General features: G+C 45.7%; 1 protein-coding gene across 2 annotated transcripts in view; it reads left to right on the top strand.

Annotated features, from left to right (window-relative positions):
- Positions 1-17,600, top strand: part of ASTN1 (astrotactin 1) — a 343,197-nt gene that overhangs the window by 228,662 nt on the left and 96,935 nt on the right. For both annotated transcript variants that reach the window (XM_043924291.1, XM_043924289.1), the window contains exons 9-11: positions 4,080-4,154; positions 10,442-10,579; positions 11,090-11,240. In XM_043924291.1, coding sequence (XP_043780226.1) covers positions 4,080-4,154; positions 10,442-10,579; positions 11,090-11,240 — 364 coding nt within the window. The remainder of the gene's footprint in view (positions 1-4,079; positions 4,155-10,441; positions 10,580-11,089; positions 11,241-17,600) is intronic.

Raw genomic sequence — 17,600 nt, 5'->3', positions numbered from 1 at the left:
TGCCGCTGCCAGGACCACTTAGCTTATCTGCTCCAGTCCCATTCCTCCTCCTTTTTACTCATTCCCTGCTATTTGTCTGGGCGGGTGTGTGTTTCTTCAGAAAGACTATAGATTCCTTTGAGAGCAAGAATCTCTTTATGCCAGCTCCCGTTGCCTAGTATCACAGTTCACACACAATAGGCCCTCCATAAATATTTGCTAAATAAATCAAATAAGAATCCCCATCTCCCTGACAGATCATCCCTGACTCATGGGAAGGAAATAAGTCAATTCTCTTTTCCTTCCTCGCTGAAGCAATTTGCAGACTCTCTGACTTCTCTTCCCCTCTCACAGCGCGCCCTTCTCCTCTCTGCATTTCAGGCCAGTGCTGTAGAGTCCCCGTGAAGTGGGGCCCGGGTGGGAGGTGGGAGCGGGGTTTGTCTCCCATACTCATCATTGGCTCCTCTCCAGACAATACAAATACATTTACAAGCTGAGGTAAAGCCTGGTGTGGTACTGTGTTTGCCTCTGAAGGGAAGACACTGCTTCCTCATTAAAAATTTGGGAATCTCCTTTTTGTAGTATTTGTATTGGATTCGGGTAACTAGTATGTTTCACTTATGTAACAGATGCTTGTATGGCACTCACTGAATGCTGGACACTGTTCGGAACACTTTAATCATAGTAACTAGTTCCACCTCATGACAGCCTTGCCAGGTTGATAAAATTATTACTCTCAGCCTCATTTCACAGATGAGGAAATGGGGACACAGAATGATTAAGGGACTTGGTCAAGGTCACATAGCAATTGATCGCTAAGCTGGAATTGCAATAGGCAGGCCAGAACCCACGTCCTACCCACTGTGTCCTGCTGCCTGTCCCTGTGACCAGGGTGGGGTCCAGATGGCGCATCTGAGTTGCCTTTCTTGACACTCAGGACTCTTGAGAGCAGGAAGTCTCTTTGCCCTGACTACCTGACAGCTTGTCAGCGTGTGCTTAATCAATGTTTCTGGGCTCACTGATTCTTTACCTACGGCTTGGGTACAGGTTTATTTATTTTATTCTGTGTAGTTAATTGTCCACACTGTAATCAATGCTAGTCTAAAATTTGGCTCCTCAAAATATATATTTTCAAACAACTGAGGAATCATGCCAAGAATTAACTCTAATTACACACTATACCCATTTTGAGTACTGGAGATGACTTGAAGGCAAAACATGTGTTGTTTAAAATTATTCAACTGATAGTAAATAAAATATGATTTTGTCCAAAGGAGAGATAAAATTGCAGGTCCCTTTCCTCTTTTTATTGCCCTCTCTAGGTATCTAGGATCAGATGGGACATTTTTTTCCTCCTAATTTTTAGTCTTTTTCTTGAATTAGTACATATTTTTTAGCTGCTCTTAAGCCACACTTACTTTTCAGCAAAAAAGAATCAGATTCAAACCCCACTCTGTGGGTTTACCTCCAATGAACAAAACAAACATGAAAACACACATGTGCTATTTATTTGATACAGGGGTTGTTAATAGTATGGTGTTTGGATACCTTTTGGAGCCAATTCTAGTTGCCTCAGGGTATTTCTAAGTTGAATTCCAGGAATAAAGCATTTATAAATAGTGAGCATAAAAAAGGAATACACTCATCCCAGCCACTCCTTTATAGAGACCCAGTGGCCTCACTTTGTAACTACCAACTTCTTCAAATAGTTAATTGGTTAGCTGGTTGGGTTAAGTTGGTGTCTCAACCCTATCAGACCCAACACCCTATTTTATGACAAATTTAACTCTTTTTTTAAAATAATCTTTAAATGAAATCATATATAATAAAATCTAAATAAATAAAAATTTAAAATAATATGAAGTGGTAAGAGTAATTAAAAGAGAAGTGATAATAAATAATTTATAGTAATGTAGCTATTTTAATGTATAAATTCTCCGCAGTATTACAATAGGAGAAATAAAGTTGACAGACATTTGCACCTAATGTAGATTCTCCACAATATAAAATGTGAAGTAATATGTAATACACAATATATATAAGAGCAATTGGATTGATATAGACATGCTGAATTGGTGATTCAAAGACCATGAGCAGCACTGCAAACAATGATGTGATTTTCCAAAATTATGAACAAATCTTGGTAAAATTTCTAAGTAATCTTGTATAATCTTCTCTTCATTTACATGGTAGTTATATACCTAGACAATTCATCTTATATTAAAACAGTACAAGCTGCTTTGTGCTTGTGGGTAAATGGAGTTAGCATCTAGGCTGAGATAATAATAAGCAGGTTTTTACCTATGTAAATGTGCAGCAAGACATTCAAAAGTTTGCAGGGCCTGGGGGAATTTTTTATCATGCAGGGCTGTCCTGAACGCTGCATTATTCTAGTCTTCTAAATGCCTTCTAAAGAATTTGCCTGCAATGCAGGAGACCCCGGGTCGATTCCTGGGTCAGGAGATCCGCTGAGTCAGGAAGATCTTGGGTCAGGAAGATCCACTGGAGAAGGGATAGGCGACCCACTCCAGTATTCTGGCCTAGAGAATTCCATGGACTGTATAGTCCACGGGGTTGCAAAGGGTCGGACGCCACTGAGCGACTTTCACACACTAAATGCCAGTAATATCCTGCAGTCATTGTGTCATTCAAGGGGAACTGCCCTAAATTTTCCCTAAATGCCCTCTATTGTTGACACCATTGACAACAACTGGGTTAATTCCTAGTGTTGGATTTAGTCCCAAATAATTATGTCGATTTATTCTTCTGACTTTCTGTAGTCCTTGAAAGCCAAAGGCATGTCTGCAGTAAAATCCTAGGTAGTTAGGTTATTGGGTTGGTATGATTGGTTATACATGGACTCTGTATATTCTGTGAGAGCACGGGCCCAGTTCACTCTGTGCATACCATACCTAGTATCCACACAAGTTTGGGCTTTATAAGTCTTGCTTGAAGGAGTAAATAATTTGGGAGTTGGACATCTGGGTTAGCAAAGAGATATATGCTATTGAAAAGAAATAGTTTTGGTAGTTTCAAGTATATGTGACCTCCAAATGCTAGGATGTGTGTGCATGCTTAGTAGCTTAGTGCTTGAACCCTTGTCTCTTAGTCTCCTGCATTTGGCAAGCGAGTTCTTTACTACACGCTCCACCTGGGGAGCCTGCTCACTAGAGAGACTGGTGAAAAGAAAGTGTTAGTCACTCAGTCATGTCTGATTCTTTGTCACTCAGTCGTGTCTGACTCTTTGCGACCCCGTGGACTATAGCCCACCAGGCTCCAATGTCCATGGGATTTCCCAGGCAAGAATACTGGGTTGCTGTTTCCTTCTCCAGGGGATTGTCCCAACCCAGGGATTGAGTCTCCCACATTGCAGGCAGATTCTTTACCATCTGAGCCATCAGGGAAGTTAGTTAAGTCTTATTCAAAAATACCATAGTTGTTTCTGGTTGAATGAGTGACATTGTAATGATTGAAACCATCTGGAACCTGTCAAAAACCCAGAACCTTCATGTCATTTTGAGGGAAAGGGAGCATGATGAGAACCCCATATGAACTGTGGCTTTGGCCTAAAAGGTTTGCTTCATCTTCACGGTGTCTATGAAGCCACTATTAACAATCCTATTTTTACAAGTGATAAAATTAGACTCAACAAGGCAAATAATCACCCAAACAGCTGACTCAACAGCAGAACAGAGTTTGAACACCAGAACTGTCTGATTCCGGAGGCTTAGTCTTTCCAAGAAATCATACTCCTCCTCTTTCTTCAGTGAGACAAAGCTAAGGATCTGTTAAATCTATATCTGAAGGGCCATAAATTCTGGCTATGACATTATTATAATTTTTCTCTCTATGGAGTTCTAGTTGTCATGTCTATTAAATTCCACTTTCCTGGTGGGATAGTGGTTTTTGCACTGATACTGTTCTTAATTGAGTTTCAGCATTCTGGGTCTTGTGAACTCACATTAGTAGGATTCTTGAGAACCCAGACTAGGTCCCCTCTGTCTTTGGGTCTCCAGAACCTTGGCATGGTTCTGGCACAGAGTGGACATTCAGGGAATGTTTGTTGATTGACTTTAATTGCGTGCTCTTTCTCCTTTCAGGCCTTGGCCTTACACAATATTTCAGCGAGGCTTTGACCTGGTTTTGGGAGAACAGCCTTCTGATAAAATATTCAGGTAAGTGGCTGTCTAAGGTTGTGCTTATGTAGGGATATGCAAGCCCCACGTCCCACTTCCCACTGAACTTTCTTTCCTAGTGGTAATTTATAAAATGGGAAACACATGTAGTCATTCTACCCTCCCAGTAAGAGGAACGCTTGCCCCCCTTCATCCAGTGACAGCGTGGAGTGTGTGGAGGATAAATGGATTCTGTTGAGGTCCTGGCTTCCTTCCTTGCCTGCTCTGTAACCCCTACTCTTGGAACCCCCAGATTCCACACTTGTTAAACAGAACTGCGTTGCATGCCAGGCTCTATTGTTGTGAAGAACACATGAGATAATGCAGGGAAAGCCCCCGGCAAGGAAACTGGCAAAGAACAAGCAATTAATGTTAGTTTTTGCCTCTCCATTTTGCATCTAATTTGCACCTTCCACATAAAGCCTTAAGTTGTTCGGAACGAACCCCTCCCACCTCTACCTCTGTCCTTTCTCAGCCATACTTCATGATTATTTTCTTTAATCTACCACCTTCCTCATTGAATTGGATGTTTCCAGTCTCTCCCAAATTTCTACTTACATACCTGGGAATGGTACATATTAGACAAGTCAGCAGGCAGAGGAAGAAGTTGGGTGCCAGCCATGAACTATGGGATTTTCATAAAGTCTAATTCACACCAGACCTTAGCTGGAACACAAGTCTATCTCCAGGCTAAGACTGTATCTTCCATTTATTCTGTCAGTCTATTTTTCACTTAATGTGCATCTGCTGAGTACCCAGTAAGTGCCAGAGATTGTGCTTGTGCTGCCCGTGTGGACATGAGTGCACTTCCCTTCATGAACAAGTCCTCTGGGAGAGGCATAAATAGTCCTGCCCAAGTGTCTGATGTCAGAGGAGGCATGGCATGTTAGAGGAATGATGAGCAAAGAGAAAACTTGCTTCCTGTTCACTGCACTCAGAGAGGATGTGTACAGAGTCTTGCCTATTCCCTGATGCCTTTCCAAACCCCTGCCCCAGCCCCCACTATCAGCCAGTCCCAGCCTCGATGCTAATCTCTCTCCTGTTTTTGCCTTCTTGAGCTGGCTCCTCTGCCTCAGCTTCTCCTGCTCCTTCTCTCTGCCTGGGATAGACCGGGCTCGGCCTCCGCTGCGCTCTCCTAAAGGGCCTTTCTAGCTGGGAGTGCAGATTTACAGAACCGCTTTCTCGCGGAGCCTTCCCTGCCCTTTTCTCTTCCGACTGTCTCTCCTGGGACAGGCTGGGTCATATTAATGGCCTTGGCCGCAGGCGGCTTTTGAGGATTTGTGCTGCAAGAGATGTCAGCTGTATTCCTTAGACTGTGACTCGAGCATTTAAACTTTCCAACAATGATTTATTATTGGGCAGACTTTTTTCTTTCCTCCCTTTTTCCTACTGCTTGTTTGTTGGGACCTTCGAAGGGTGATAAAGATAAAGCAGATGGGGAGTCTGGTGGGGTTTGATTAACATGGATGAGTTCCCGCTCCCCTAAAAGTCAGAAAAACTAGGGCCTCCATGAAATTTCTGTTAGAGGAACCTGCACAAAAATCGTGTTTCTATCCCCACAAGCACCATCTGTTCAAGTTTGTTAGGTACCAACTGGATGTGATACCTACTTAGGACAGAGGGAGTCAGTTGTGTGGTTTGACCCATGCGGTCAACTATCTCAGAAGTCGGTGGGTTAATCCATAAGTGATTAATCATTTTGATCCTTAACATCACAGTAACTAGGCTCTCAGGTGAGAACATTGGGTCATGATCTCCTTATTTCAGATACTTAGAATTTTAATCAGAACCTTCTGTGATCTGAGTAAACCAATTACCAGTGGCCACTCTGGAAAATTCTGTGATCTGGTCAGTGACTACAATTTCTTAAAGGAGCTAAATGACTATTTACTTGGTACTCTGTTCACTTATGATATAGAGTCTTGACATATAGATTGTATATATGATATAGATTCTCAGTGGGACCAGGGCATGAGTGTTTTGTAAAACCACCATGGTAATTCCAATCTGTACCTGGGATTGAGCAACACTGGCCTGAAGCTTCTCCAATCCATTGCATCAATCCACAATGACTTTCCACCTCCTAATTTGTATATATACTGACTTTAATATGTATTTGTTGATTATTTATTTCATGTTTATTTTTAATTTGTGTATTTGCTTCTCCAATGAAATGGTTGTCCTCCTGAAGGGAGGGAAGTACGCATTATGGTTTTAAGTATTTAATATCTTGCACACCATTTTGAACAAGCATGTGTGCACTCAGTCACTCAGTTGTGTCCGATTCTTTGCGACCCCATGGACTGTAGCCTGCCAGGCTGCTCAGTCCATGGAATTTTTCAGGCAAGAAAACTGGGGTGGGTTGCCATTTCCTACTCCAGGGGATCTTCCCAAGCCAGGAATAGAAACCACGTTTCTTGCATCTCCTGTATTGGCAGGTGGATTCTTTACCACTGAGCCACCTGGGAAGCCCTTTGAACATATTGGTGGTGGTTGAGTCGCTAAGTCATGTCTGACTCTTGTGACCCCATGGACTGCAGCCTACCAGGCTCCTCTGTCCATGGGATTCTCCAGTCAAAAATACTGGAGTGGGTTGCCATTTCCTTCTCCAGGGGATCATTCCTGACCTAGGAGTTGAACCCAGGTCTTCTGCAATGCAGGCAGATTCTTTATCAACTGAGCTACAAGGGAAGTCCTTTGAACAAGTAGGTTTTCAGTAAATATCTGTAGATGATCATTTCAAGTATTTCCTAATCAGATTGAGAAAAGACCTTGAAACCTAACCTTGGTAATCTGTAATCCCAAAGAATGCCTTGGGAGGGGTCCAAGCTAGACTCAAAGGGTCCAGGGGAACCCTGAACCTCCAGGATGAGTCTCCTCAGCCAACTTTCCTGGTGCTGAAGATGGTCTTTCTATGGTCGCTAGGATCACTCCATTCCACTAGACCCTCTGGTGGCAGGGGTGAGTACAGACCAAATTTCTCTCTCAAAGACCTTCCTCCCAAGTGTGTACTTGTATCCCTTGGAATAAGACCTCCTTCTGGAAGGGCCTGCTCTAGGAAAGGGTGGAGATGCCAGGCTAAGAGCGACTTTGCAGTTTTCCCACATTATGTTTCATGCCAAGCCACAGTGAGAGCACAGGCTCATTCCGTCCAGTGCTTTCTGGCAAACATTTGCTTCTGGATAGAAATTTCAAGCACCAGTTCAACAGGGCCACGTGCAGGGCTCAGTCCACAGCTGAGCCATCAACTGTGCTGGTCACCACCAGCTGTCATGCGAGAAGGCCCAACCTGGGAAAGCATTCCAGATGTTCACCCAACTTCTGTTTGGTGGCTTTTTGAAGTCCTTCCTGCCAAATCCACATGGATGAGGGACAGATGAGATTTCAGAATGCAGCTTTTCTCTGACAGTTTGTTCTATATTTGGATTTTGGAGTCACTCAGTAGATTTTGCAGATGAAAGAAAACTTCAGAATTTCATAGGCATGAGCCAACATGGGCTGGAAAGCGGCTGTGAGCAACACTTGAGAATCAGGCTATCGCCCATCTTTCCCACTTAAGGAGAGGTGACCTTGGGAGGCCGCTAAACTTTTTAAAATATTAGTCGATGCCTTGGTAGAATGGGAGCAAATGACTAATCTCAGAGGGCAGCAGTGAGGATAAATGACAGTCCTACAGAGCACCTGCTTTAGAAAGTTCTCAATAAACGTTAGTCTCTACCCACACCTGACTTTGCTTCACCTACAGGACTTCTTCACCTTGACCCTACCAGAGAGTGGAGGTTTCCTTATTAACTTGGTAGAGTGTCATGTTTCAGAAGCTGCTGTGCATTGAGGAAGATCTTTATCCTATCAAATCCATCTCAACCATTAAATGTATCCAAACCCAGCGATTAACCCATATCCTGTTTTAAATGAACAAGAATTTCCACCACCACCTCTATCTTTAAATTGGGAAATTGGGATTATATCCGCTAGCAGCCTGTTCAAACTAAAGAACATAACTAAATCTCCCGTTGATCAGTCAGTAAATGTTTATGGAGTGACCTTCCTGGGTCAGAAATTATGTTTGGCAGTGGGGAATACAAAGATGACAAAGAACTGTCCTCTGCCATCCGAGAGAGAATGCTTCTATGAACGGTGATGGACATGTGAAAAGGTGGGTATAGATCAGAATCTCGGGGTAACAAGGCGCCATGTGCAGAAGAGAGTCCCTTACTCAGCCTCAGAGTGTGAAGGCCCTGGAGAGCTTTCAGGAAGAGGTGGGGCCTTAACTGAGTCTTAAAATGAGTCTGGTAAAGGAGAGGAAAGAAAATTCAGAAACAAGGAGTATTAAGAGCAAAGGCAAAGAGATGAGAATATCAGGACAACTTTAGGAGCCATAGTCCGATTGCACTGTAGGAACAGAAAGTTTGAAGCGATTTTGATGTGAAAGAAGCCACTGGAGACTGACATCTTTGGAGATGTGGACGGAGTTCTGTGGGTCTAACGTAAAGGGTTAGTTGCTGAGCCATGTCAGGCTCTTTATGACCCCACCAGGCTCCTTTGTGCATGGAATACTCCAGGCAAGAATACTGGAGTGGGTTGCCATGCCCTCCTCCAGGGGATCTTCCAACCCAGGGACGGAACCCAGGTCTCCTGCACACACGCACACACCCACCACGTGCCCTCCCCAAGCATGTGTGTGTGTGTATAGGAGCTCTGTGTGTGTGTGTGAGTGTGTGTGAAGGAGCTGGCATGCCTTCAGCTTCACCAGGCACAATTTCACAGAGGAGTGGGGTGGTGGGTCTCTTCTGTCCCCCTAGTAGTGCGCTTCCCTCATCTGGTGCAGACAGCTCCCTGCACAGACATCACCCCACCCACTGCCTCTGGTTCACATGGGTAGGGAGAATTGAGTGCTTCCTTCAGAGCAAAAAGCATCTCTGCTATTTCAATGCTGCCTAATGCAGAGGCATGCCCCCAGAGGTCAGAGAAGTAGGGTACTGAGAGTCACGTTAGGAATCAGGGAGAAACCTCCCCAGTCCTGCCCAAAACCTACTTGCTCAGTGGTCTTGCCCCCCACCCACCCTGGGCCCCTGCTTTCTCTTCTTTCAGCTCCTCAACTACCCAGATCTGTCCTTCAGGGAGTGGATGAAAAAGCATGGAGCTTAGTTACTAAGTAACTCATGAGCCTTGGTCGGTGGGGATTCTCTGTGGCCCACGTCCTGGACAGGGCTACACATCTCATAAAAGATCTCACGTCATCAGTCTGCTTTCCTAGCATCTTGGGCAACCTGGAGCGGCAGGGGGTGGGGGTGGGGGCGGTGGTGGAGAGAGGAGCGTGTGGGTTAGGGGAGAGAAAGGAGTGGGACCTCCAGTGGTGCTCAGCGACCAGCATGCTAATGGAGCCAGTGCTGGTTCTGTTTAATTGTACGCATCCTTCCATTGTTCCACCCTCCGCATTAAGTGGGAAGGGGACGCCAGACTGCCACAGCCTCGTGATATCCCACCCACACTGGCTTTTATCCCAGGGACTATTTTTGACTGGGAACACAGAGCATTTGAATGCCTTTGAAATCAAATGAATGAATAAATAAACAAATACTCTCTCATGGATTCCTTAAGCTCTCCCGTGAAATGCTGATTGATTCCTTTATTCCTTTTAGCCCTTGTTATAGGGAAAAAAAAAAATCTTCCTTGCCTCCAGAGGGTTAGCGCCATTAGCTAGGGGTGTGGGTAGAGAGAGAGCAGAGAATACATCTAGGCTTGCCTTGTTCATCTTCTTCTCTCCCCCTGGGAGGCTCCTGGCTTCAATCGTTTCCGCTCCCATCTCACAGAAGCCAGAAAAAGGGAGTTTTCTTCTTTCCTTTCCTTGGTAGGGTTCCTCCAGGCACAGAGAGAAAGCGTCGATACCAGTGTGGGTGTGCAATTCGAGGGATGGCAATGGTGGGAGGCCGGTATGTCTTTTCAATTAAAATGCTTCCAGTTATATCTGACTTAAGATCAGGGAAGCCCAGCTTCAAATCTGAAGGAAACTGGAACTCGATGTCTTATGGTTTGAAGAAGAGACACTTTTAACATCTGGCGAGTGGATGGCACGTTGCGTTCTCCAATTGGTCTGGATGTGTGAGCAGGGGTCGGCCTCTCTGCCTCCGTCAGACTCAATGATCTCATCCATAAAATGGCAATACGCTCTCCTTTTTGGAGAGGACTACAAGGGTTGGGAAGGAAGCAGGTGGAGTTAGGGTGCCAGGGCCTTCAGTGGCGTTTATCCCCCAGCCCTAACCGGGTGGTGTTGGGTGTCCCTGCAGATTCACCTACACGCTTGGGGAGGGCATGTGGCTGCCGCTCAGCAAAAGCTTTGTGATTCCACCAGCTGAACTGGCCATCAACCCATCAGCAAAGTGTAAGACAGACATGACAGTGATGGAAGATGCAGTGGAGGTCAGGTGAGTCCATCCTCGGGGCCCTGAGGCACCCACTGGGTTTGGGAGACGAAGTGCGAAGCTACCTGAAGGTCCCGAGCGCTGGGGAAGGAATCGAGCTGAAAGGAGAAGTTGGCAGGCTGCCTTCCGGTTCCACAGATGCAGTGCCAAGATCTACTCTATCTGGGTCAATACTGCACACCCCAAGGCTCATGCACCGAGAGAGGACATAAAATGAGAGTTTGTAAGCACTTTCTACAGCCCCTCAGGACTGACAGGCAATAAAATGTTAATTTCTTTGCCTGAGTTTAGACCTCCTTCTTTGACCAGGTGTTACTGCCTTGGCTTATTTCCCAGAGATGGAGAACGTCCATAATTTGTTAGTTCAAGACTCCAAGTCTGGTTGATCTTGAATATTTGTGAGAGAGAGTGAGACATGATCTGGTTGGCCAGACAGGAACGTGGGATGTGAAGCTACCTGTTGCTCCTGGCGTCCCCTGACCTCTTCCCACCTCCTGCCGCTTCTTCCCACAGAGAGGAGCTGATGACCTCGTCCTCCTTCGACAGCCTGGAGGTCCTCTTAGACTCCTTTGGACCAGTCCGTGATTGCAGCAAGGACAACGGGGGCTGCAGTAAGAACTTCCGTTGCATCTCAGATCGCAAGCTGGATTCCACCGGCTGCGTGGTACGTCTGCTCTGTAGCGCTTGTAATTTCAGAAAGCGGGGCCACAGGATAAGACACAATGAAGATAGAGGTGGAAACAGTGTGAGTAAAGCAGAGGGTCAAGAGTACTTCCTCCCTAGCTTTAACTACTGTCTAGTCTATGTTACGAATTTTCTTTTGACAGAGCTAAGGAGCTAATTACCAGCCATTGAATCTAGAGATATTTATGCAGCACCTACTGTGTGTACTGTAACTATCCAAAGAAAATGTCATGAACTGTGTAGCATGGTTCTTTCTTTATAGTCTTGCACTCTAGTTGGTGAAAGATACCTTCAAACAATTTGAGAACCAATTAACTGCTCAGTAGTAAAATATTGACTCCAATAGGAAATAGACTGTATTTACTACAATAGGAAATTCTAGAAGAAGCCTACCTTTGTTTAGAGTCAAATTGCATTGACTGTAACAGGAAATTTTAGAAGACACCTACTTAAGTCCAAAATGATAAAAGAAGTAAGTTAGGCCAGGAATGGCAGAGAAACAATAAAAATACATCCCCTTTGAAACTATGGCAGTGAACTCTTGCTCCACCAAAGGTGGTTTCCTGCTTTATGGGTTCTAGTCCATGGAGTCTCACAGAGTCAGACACGGCTGAGCGACTTTCACTTTCACTTCGTGGACTTTAGCGAAGTGTAAACTATGTGATGCTATGACGTACAAAGACTGCTTGGGCTGGAGTGGACTAAGCTCTCCCGTGCCATGGGTGTGCATCCCGGTGGACCCGCGTAGGTGACTGGACACAGGAGCAGGTGGGCAAGCCTTTGACTGCCGGTGCCTTTAATTTGGTGTTTTTCATGCCCATCAACACTACTATCTGTTTTCAGCCTTCTCTTCTCTTAAGGATGGGATGATGCAGTCCTCGTAGAGAGGAAAGGGAATGGGGCAGAGAAGAGAGACAGGAATGCTGTACACGAAGTTGGCATGAAGGAGAGGAAGAGGTGATTCATCGAGACACGCTGTTATGCAGTGTTTCCAGGCGGAGCTGGGAGCTCCCAGCTCCAAGGAGGATAGAAGCTTCCTCTTGCTTCCCAGTCTGACAGCTGTGCTCATGTAAAGGGACCCAGAGCAGGGGCAAGCTGGGAGGATGCTGGGCCAGTCCCATCCTCCACACCCCCCACTTCCTTGTCTCTGAGCACCTGCTCTGTTCAGGGAGCTGTTCTCCATCAAAGATGGATATGTGCTTGGTCCAGAGTGGGACTCTGTCAGCCCTGAGACCAACCCCCCCAGACTTCATAGATTGGGCGGCGGTTGACAGGAGCCCGATTCTCCTGAGAAGGACGGAAAGTGAAGAAAAGAAAAAGGAAAGAGAGAGACCTGAGGGGCAGAGAGGTGGAGGACCTGGCCAGTCCGTCAGAAAGAAGAGAAGGCAGAGAGGACTACCAGGAAACAAAGAAAAGTGCTCTTTAGGTCATGTTTCCCAGAGGCAGTCAGGAGTGAGTGGATGTCCTGGGTGTTCCCCTAGCTTCCTATTCCACCTTCAGTTGTCTTAAGCAATGAGCTTCCCAACTGGCTCCCTCAGGAGACAGTTTCGCTGTCTGATGGAGTTCCCAGCTGGGACAGCTGTTGTTGTTTTATGTTGTTGTTGTTTTTTGTTTTTTATCTATTCAATCTGCACTTCCTCATCCAGATTTTAACCTTTCCTTCCTCGGTGCTCTCTCGGGTGGGTCGTTCTAAGTGCTGAAACCCTGCGTGTGCACCTGTGTACACATGTGAGTCTGAGCATGCCCACACATACACACACGTGCACATGGACCTATTCGTCCATGTGCATCTCTTCCTGCTCCTCTGCCCCTTCTCAGAGCCCCCCGGGGTTTGCCTGTCGGCTGCCTTCTGTTGGTGATCCTAGGTCCTTCCACTTGGCATACTGCCGTACTGATGTATTTTTGTACCTTTGACTCTGTGATCTGTGAGACGGAGCTCACAGGAATAGTTCCAATGAATATGCATTTGCTGTAGGGCCGCTGCATTTGCGAATCGGAGCCACTGAGCAGTCACCCAATTACACCCGAGCTTGGCATTAGCATAAGACTTTGAAGTCAGTGGTCCACGTGGCTCTTGGAGGGAGGAGGGGGCCAGGCCCATTCAAGTGACTGTTTCTCACTGGCCGTGAAGCCCAGGATCCCTGAGGCAGGAAGGCTGGAACTTGAAAGCTGACCACATCATAATCTCGTGACCCTCCTGAGAACACTGGACACTGAGCCTGATCTGACTCCACCGAGCAACAGCACCCTCCTAAAGCCTCGTCGTCTTAGCACAGCGGCCCTATGTCATCAGGAGGTGGGCTGGGGACAAGGGCATCAGCTGTGGTACCTGCAGTCTGGGGGAGAATCAGCTGCCTTCCTCCTCTCCATCCACAGCAACCCTGGCATTCAGTTCTCTGGGCGCTGAGCTGAAAGGCTTCCCCAGAAAGGCTTATGCTTATGAAAGGAGCGGAGGCACTCACAGCTCGCTGGCCCTGACAGGGACAGATGTGGGGAGAGACTATGTTCGACCACAAATTTTCCTGACTGAATTCAAGCCAGACAGGTGGGCTTGGTCCACATTCGCTGCTCAACCTTCCTTCTTTCTGGGAAGGCAGGGCACGTCTCTCTGCTATGCATGGACTCCCACAGGGTTAATTGCTACCCAGTTAATTGCCCTGTTGTTTATATAGTCTCTGGGGACAGGAAACAAATGCCCGTGAAAGGCACAGCCCTGTACCAACCTTAGTCCGCTCTGTTCCAAAACAAACCACACTCCATGGGCAGGACTGCTGGGAATGGTTCCCAGAGCAGAGGTCCACCCTCCACCACCGCAGACAATGGGTCTCACTGCTTCCCCTTGTCCTTCCTGTGCCATGGTGGGTGGGAGCAGTGGTTACCACCTGCCTAGCACAGGGCGCGGTGCCCTGTTTGGTAGAGCCCCAGGGCGTCCTGCAGAGGCCCTCTGTTAGTGGCCTATGGCTGCTATGACAGGTTACCCCAGGTTTGATGGCCTGAAACAGCAGCCGTTTTCTTATCTCGGTAGGTGAGAATCCAGTTCTGTGTCACTCGGCTAACACCGGGGTGTGAGCAGGGCTGCGTTCCTTTCTGGAGGCTCCATTCCTGGCCTTGTCCCGCTTCCAGAGGTTGCCAGCATTTGGGGACTCATGGTCCCCTTCCACCATCTTTAAATCAGCTTTATTGCATTTTCCGGACCGTTCTTCTGTAGCACATCTCTTCTGCCCTCCCTCTTCCCCTTTAAGGACTCCTGTGATTTCCTTGGGCTCCCTTGGATAATCCAGGGTCATCTCCTCATCTCAGGAGCCTTAAAAAGCCCCTTTTGTCACAGGTCCCGGGGATTATGTCACAGACATCCTTGGAGACAGCAGTGGAGACTGGGGCAGCCTTGGTGGGTAGAACACCAGTCTCCTCTCTCCCAGCTCCAACCAGAGCATCTTCCTTCTTATCAAGCCTACCTGTTGAGGTTTAATGTAAGACTTTATCTGAAAGTTTGAAAATGATTTCCAACACTATAAAACTATAAAAACACACTATAAAATGGAAAGTCTGTGCTCTAAGGCTTCTTCCGTATCTTCACACTCATCTTGACAGTGCCCCTCCCCCTCCACAAATGCCTTCTGCTTCGGGAGGTGTCTGCACATGCGGAGATGAGCAGACTGTGGCCTTGGAAGGAAGAGGTTGGCTGTCCCGCTTCTCGTGTATTGAGCACATGACCTTCCTTGCCGGAGCATTATACTCTAATGAGCTTTGAATTACCCAGCGACTCTGCCGCCCTTCTGTCCACTTGCTGTCCGCAGTGGTTTCCCATGAAATGTGTCATTTCACGTCTACTGGAGCGCAGCTATGCAGAGACCATCACAGATGACCATCTCTCTGTAGGACAGTAAGCAGAAGGGTCTGCCTCAGAGGCTTCCAGAGAAGTAAGGGCAGGATGTTGAAATATAAATTTAATTCCATCATCAAACTTTTCCCTCTTGGGAGAAGTCCTGCATGGCTTGGGCTTACATGTCCCCATCAAATAGCGAGGGAAATCATTATTTACGAGAGGAATAAGACTGCTGTGTTGTTAAAAAAGAAAAAAAAGAGCCTATTTTGAGTAGGAATTGTAGCTGTGTATCTTATGAATCATCCAGGTAAGGCAAGGCAGGCTCAGTTGCAGAAAGTGGTTCCTCTTCTCTCAGGGACCCTGAAGACACCCCGTGTCCATCAGTCATATTCATCTGCCAACAGGGCCTCCACCTCATAGTCTGGAACTGAGGTGTGTGTGTCTCAGGCTGAGTGAGATTTGACTAGACTCCCAAGTAATTAATTAATCAACCAAAAGGCATTGGTAGAAACAGAGGGGAAAGACAGAGAAGAAAAGGAGTTGAATGGGGAAAATCATTTTAATCTCATTAGCACATTGTGCTTTAGACCAGTAATAAGTCAAGAAGCCATGAGCATCTTGTGAAAGACGATTAACCTTGTATATTTTAGGGGTCACTGAAATATGAGCTCATTTATTAGACCCTCTTGATGGGGGAGGGTTGTTGCCATAATAAATGGAGTTTTCTTCCTGGGACTGCTAAATGTAACCTATGCACAAAGATGGTTTAAGATCTGACCTTGGGGCTCAATCCTGATCAAAAAGTTCTCTTTTTTTTTTAAATTAAAGAAAGCTTTTGTTTTTATTTTGACTATGAGGATCTTCGTTGTGGTGCGCAGGCTTCTCTAGCTGCAGCACAGGGGCTTTCTAACTGCGATGCACTGCATGTGGGATCTTAATTTCCTGGCCAGGGATCGAACCTGCATCCCCTGCATTGGAAGCGTGGATTCGCAACCACCGGACTACCAAGGAAGTCTGCAGGCAGTTCTCTTTTAAGGAAGAAGTGGAGGGATTGTCCACAAGCCGAGAGAAGAGAGCAGCCAGTCCTTGAAGAGGGAAAATACAAACTCCTCCTGGAGGCAGGATTTCTCTCCTGACAACTTGTCTCTGGCTTCAAAGACTTCTAGGAAAAGGCCATGATTTAGAGCCTATAGTTGCATTGTATTTACATACAGATTTTTTTTCATTTTTTAAAAATTTACTTATTTTAATTGGAGGCTAATTACTTTACAAAATACATACAAATTTTGAGAATCTCAAAATGTGATGACAACAGCACAAAAAATATTCAGGCAAAAACGGAAGCAAATTTATACCATGGGAAACTTGATTGATTAGACTCCTTGGGGATGGAGTTCTGGTTCAACAAGGGTTAAGAAGAAAACTCTATTTATGGTTTCAGCTTTTTTTTTTTTTCTGGAAATCTTTCAAAAACGTTTTACTTTGAACTGCAACCCAAGTAAGTTACAGTGCAGTAAAGATAATTGCATCTTTTTTAGTGATTGAGGATCTTGTCTTGCCTTCACGGTCATTGCTTTGAATGCTTTGCAGAGTTTTGTCCTATAAATATATGCACCCATAATACAGTGTGTGTGTGTGTGTGTGTGTGTGTGTGTGTGTGTGTGTGTGTGTGTGAAGAGAAGAGGAGAGAGAGAGAATATCAGACTGAATCTACAAATGCATAATTGATTCCAGAATGTACTCTAGGAGTTGCTTAAGACAATCAGATAAACAGCACATCTGCAGGATTTCTTTATTTTGTTGACACATTGACTTATTTTTTAGTGATCCCAACATCCAGGTTTTTTGACACTTGAGAAGCAGCATGGCCAAGTGGAAGAGACACAACTGAACTTTGGGGTCAGATAGAACTAGGTCCAAATTCTGATTCTGCCATTTTCCACCTCTGTGACTTTAAACAAGTTACCACTTAATCCTTCAGAGTCTAAGTTTGTTCTTTTATGAAATGAGGGGGGAAAAGTCTAATTGTGTAGTTGGGATTGAAGATAATTTATGTAGATTGTTCTGTGCATAGAATTGCTTAATTTCCAATAGCTGTTATTATTATTTTTAGCTTTGCTTAGGAAAAAAGAATATCCAGCTTGGACAAGGCAACTAACTCTGTCTTCTTTCCAAATCTCCTGAGAAAGTGTAAACATCAGGTGGTCCAGTTTGGCACAGCGATGGTTATCTGACACCAGGGCCTGGCAAGATGCCCATGTGCCAGGTTTGGGGCATTCAGGAACAAAGCCTACTCGGGTTTCTTTGGTGACATCTTTGTCAAACATCACACTTGATGGGGCATTCTGAAACAAAGCGGGTGGTTGAGAAGATGGGGAGTCCTGGCTGATGACCAAGACAGCTAGCTGGTACCAGGGTTGAAACACGTGAGGTGGGAATAACAGGAGCACCGGCTTTGTCTCTCTGATGGCTTTTCTCAAGCTTCATAGAAGGAAAAGAAAGAACTCGTGGCAA

Source organism: Cervus elaphus, chromosome 14 (genome assembly GCF_910594005.1).
Source record: "Cervus elaphus chromosome 14, mCerEla1.1, whole genome shotgun sequence".
Classification (NCBI taxonomy): domain Eukaryota; kingdom Metazoa; phylum Chordata; class Mammalia; order Artiodactyla; family Cervidae; genus Cervus; species Cervus elaphus.
The sequence above is the reverse complement of the archived record's forward strand: the minus strand, read 5'-3'. Positions and strand labels throughout refer to the sequence as shown.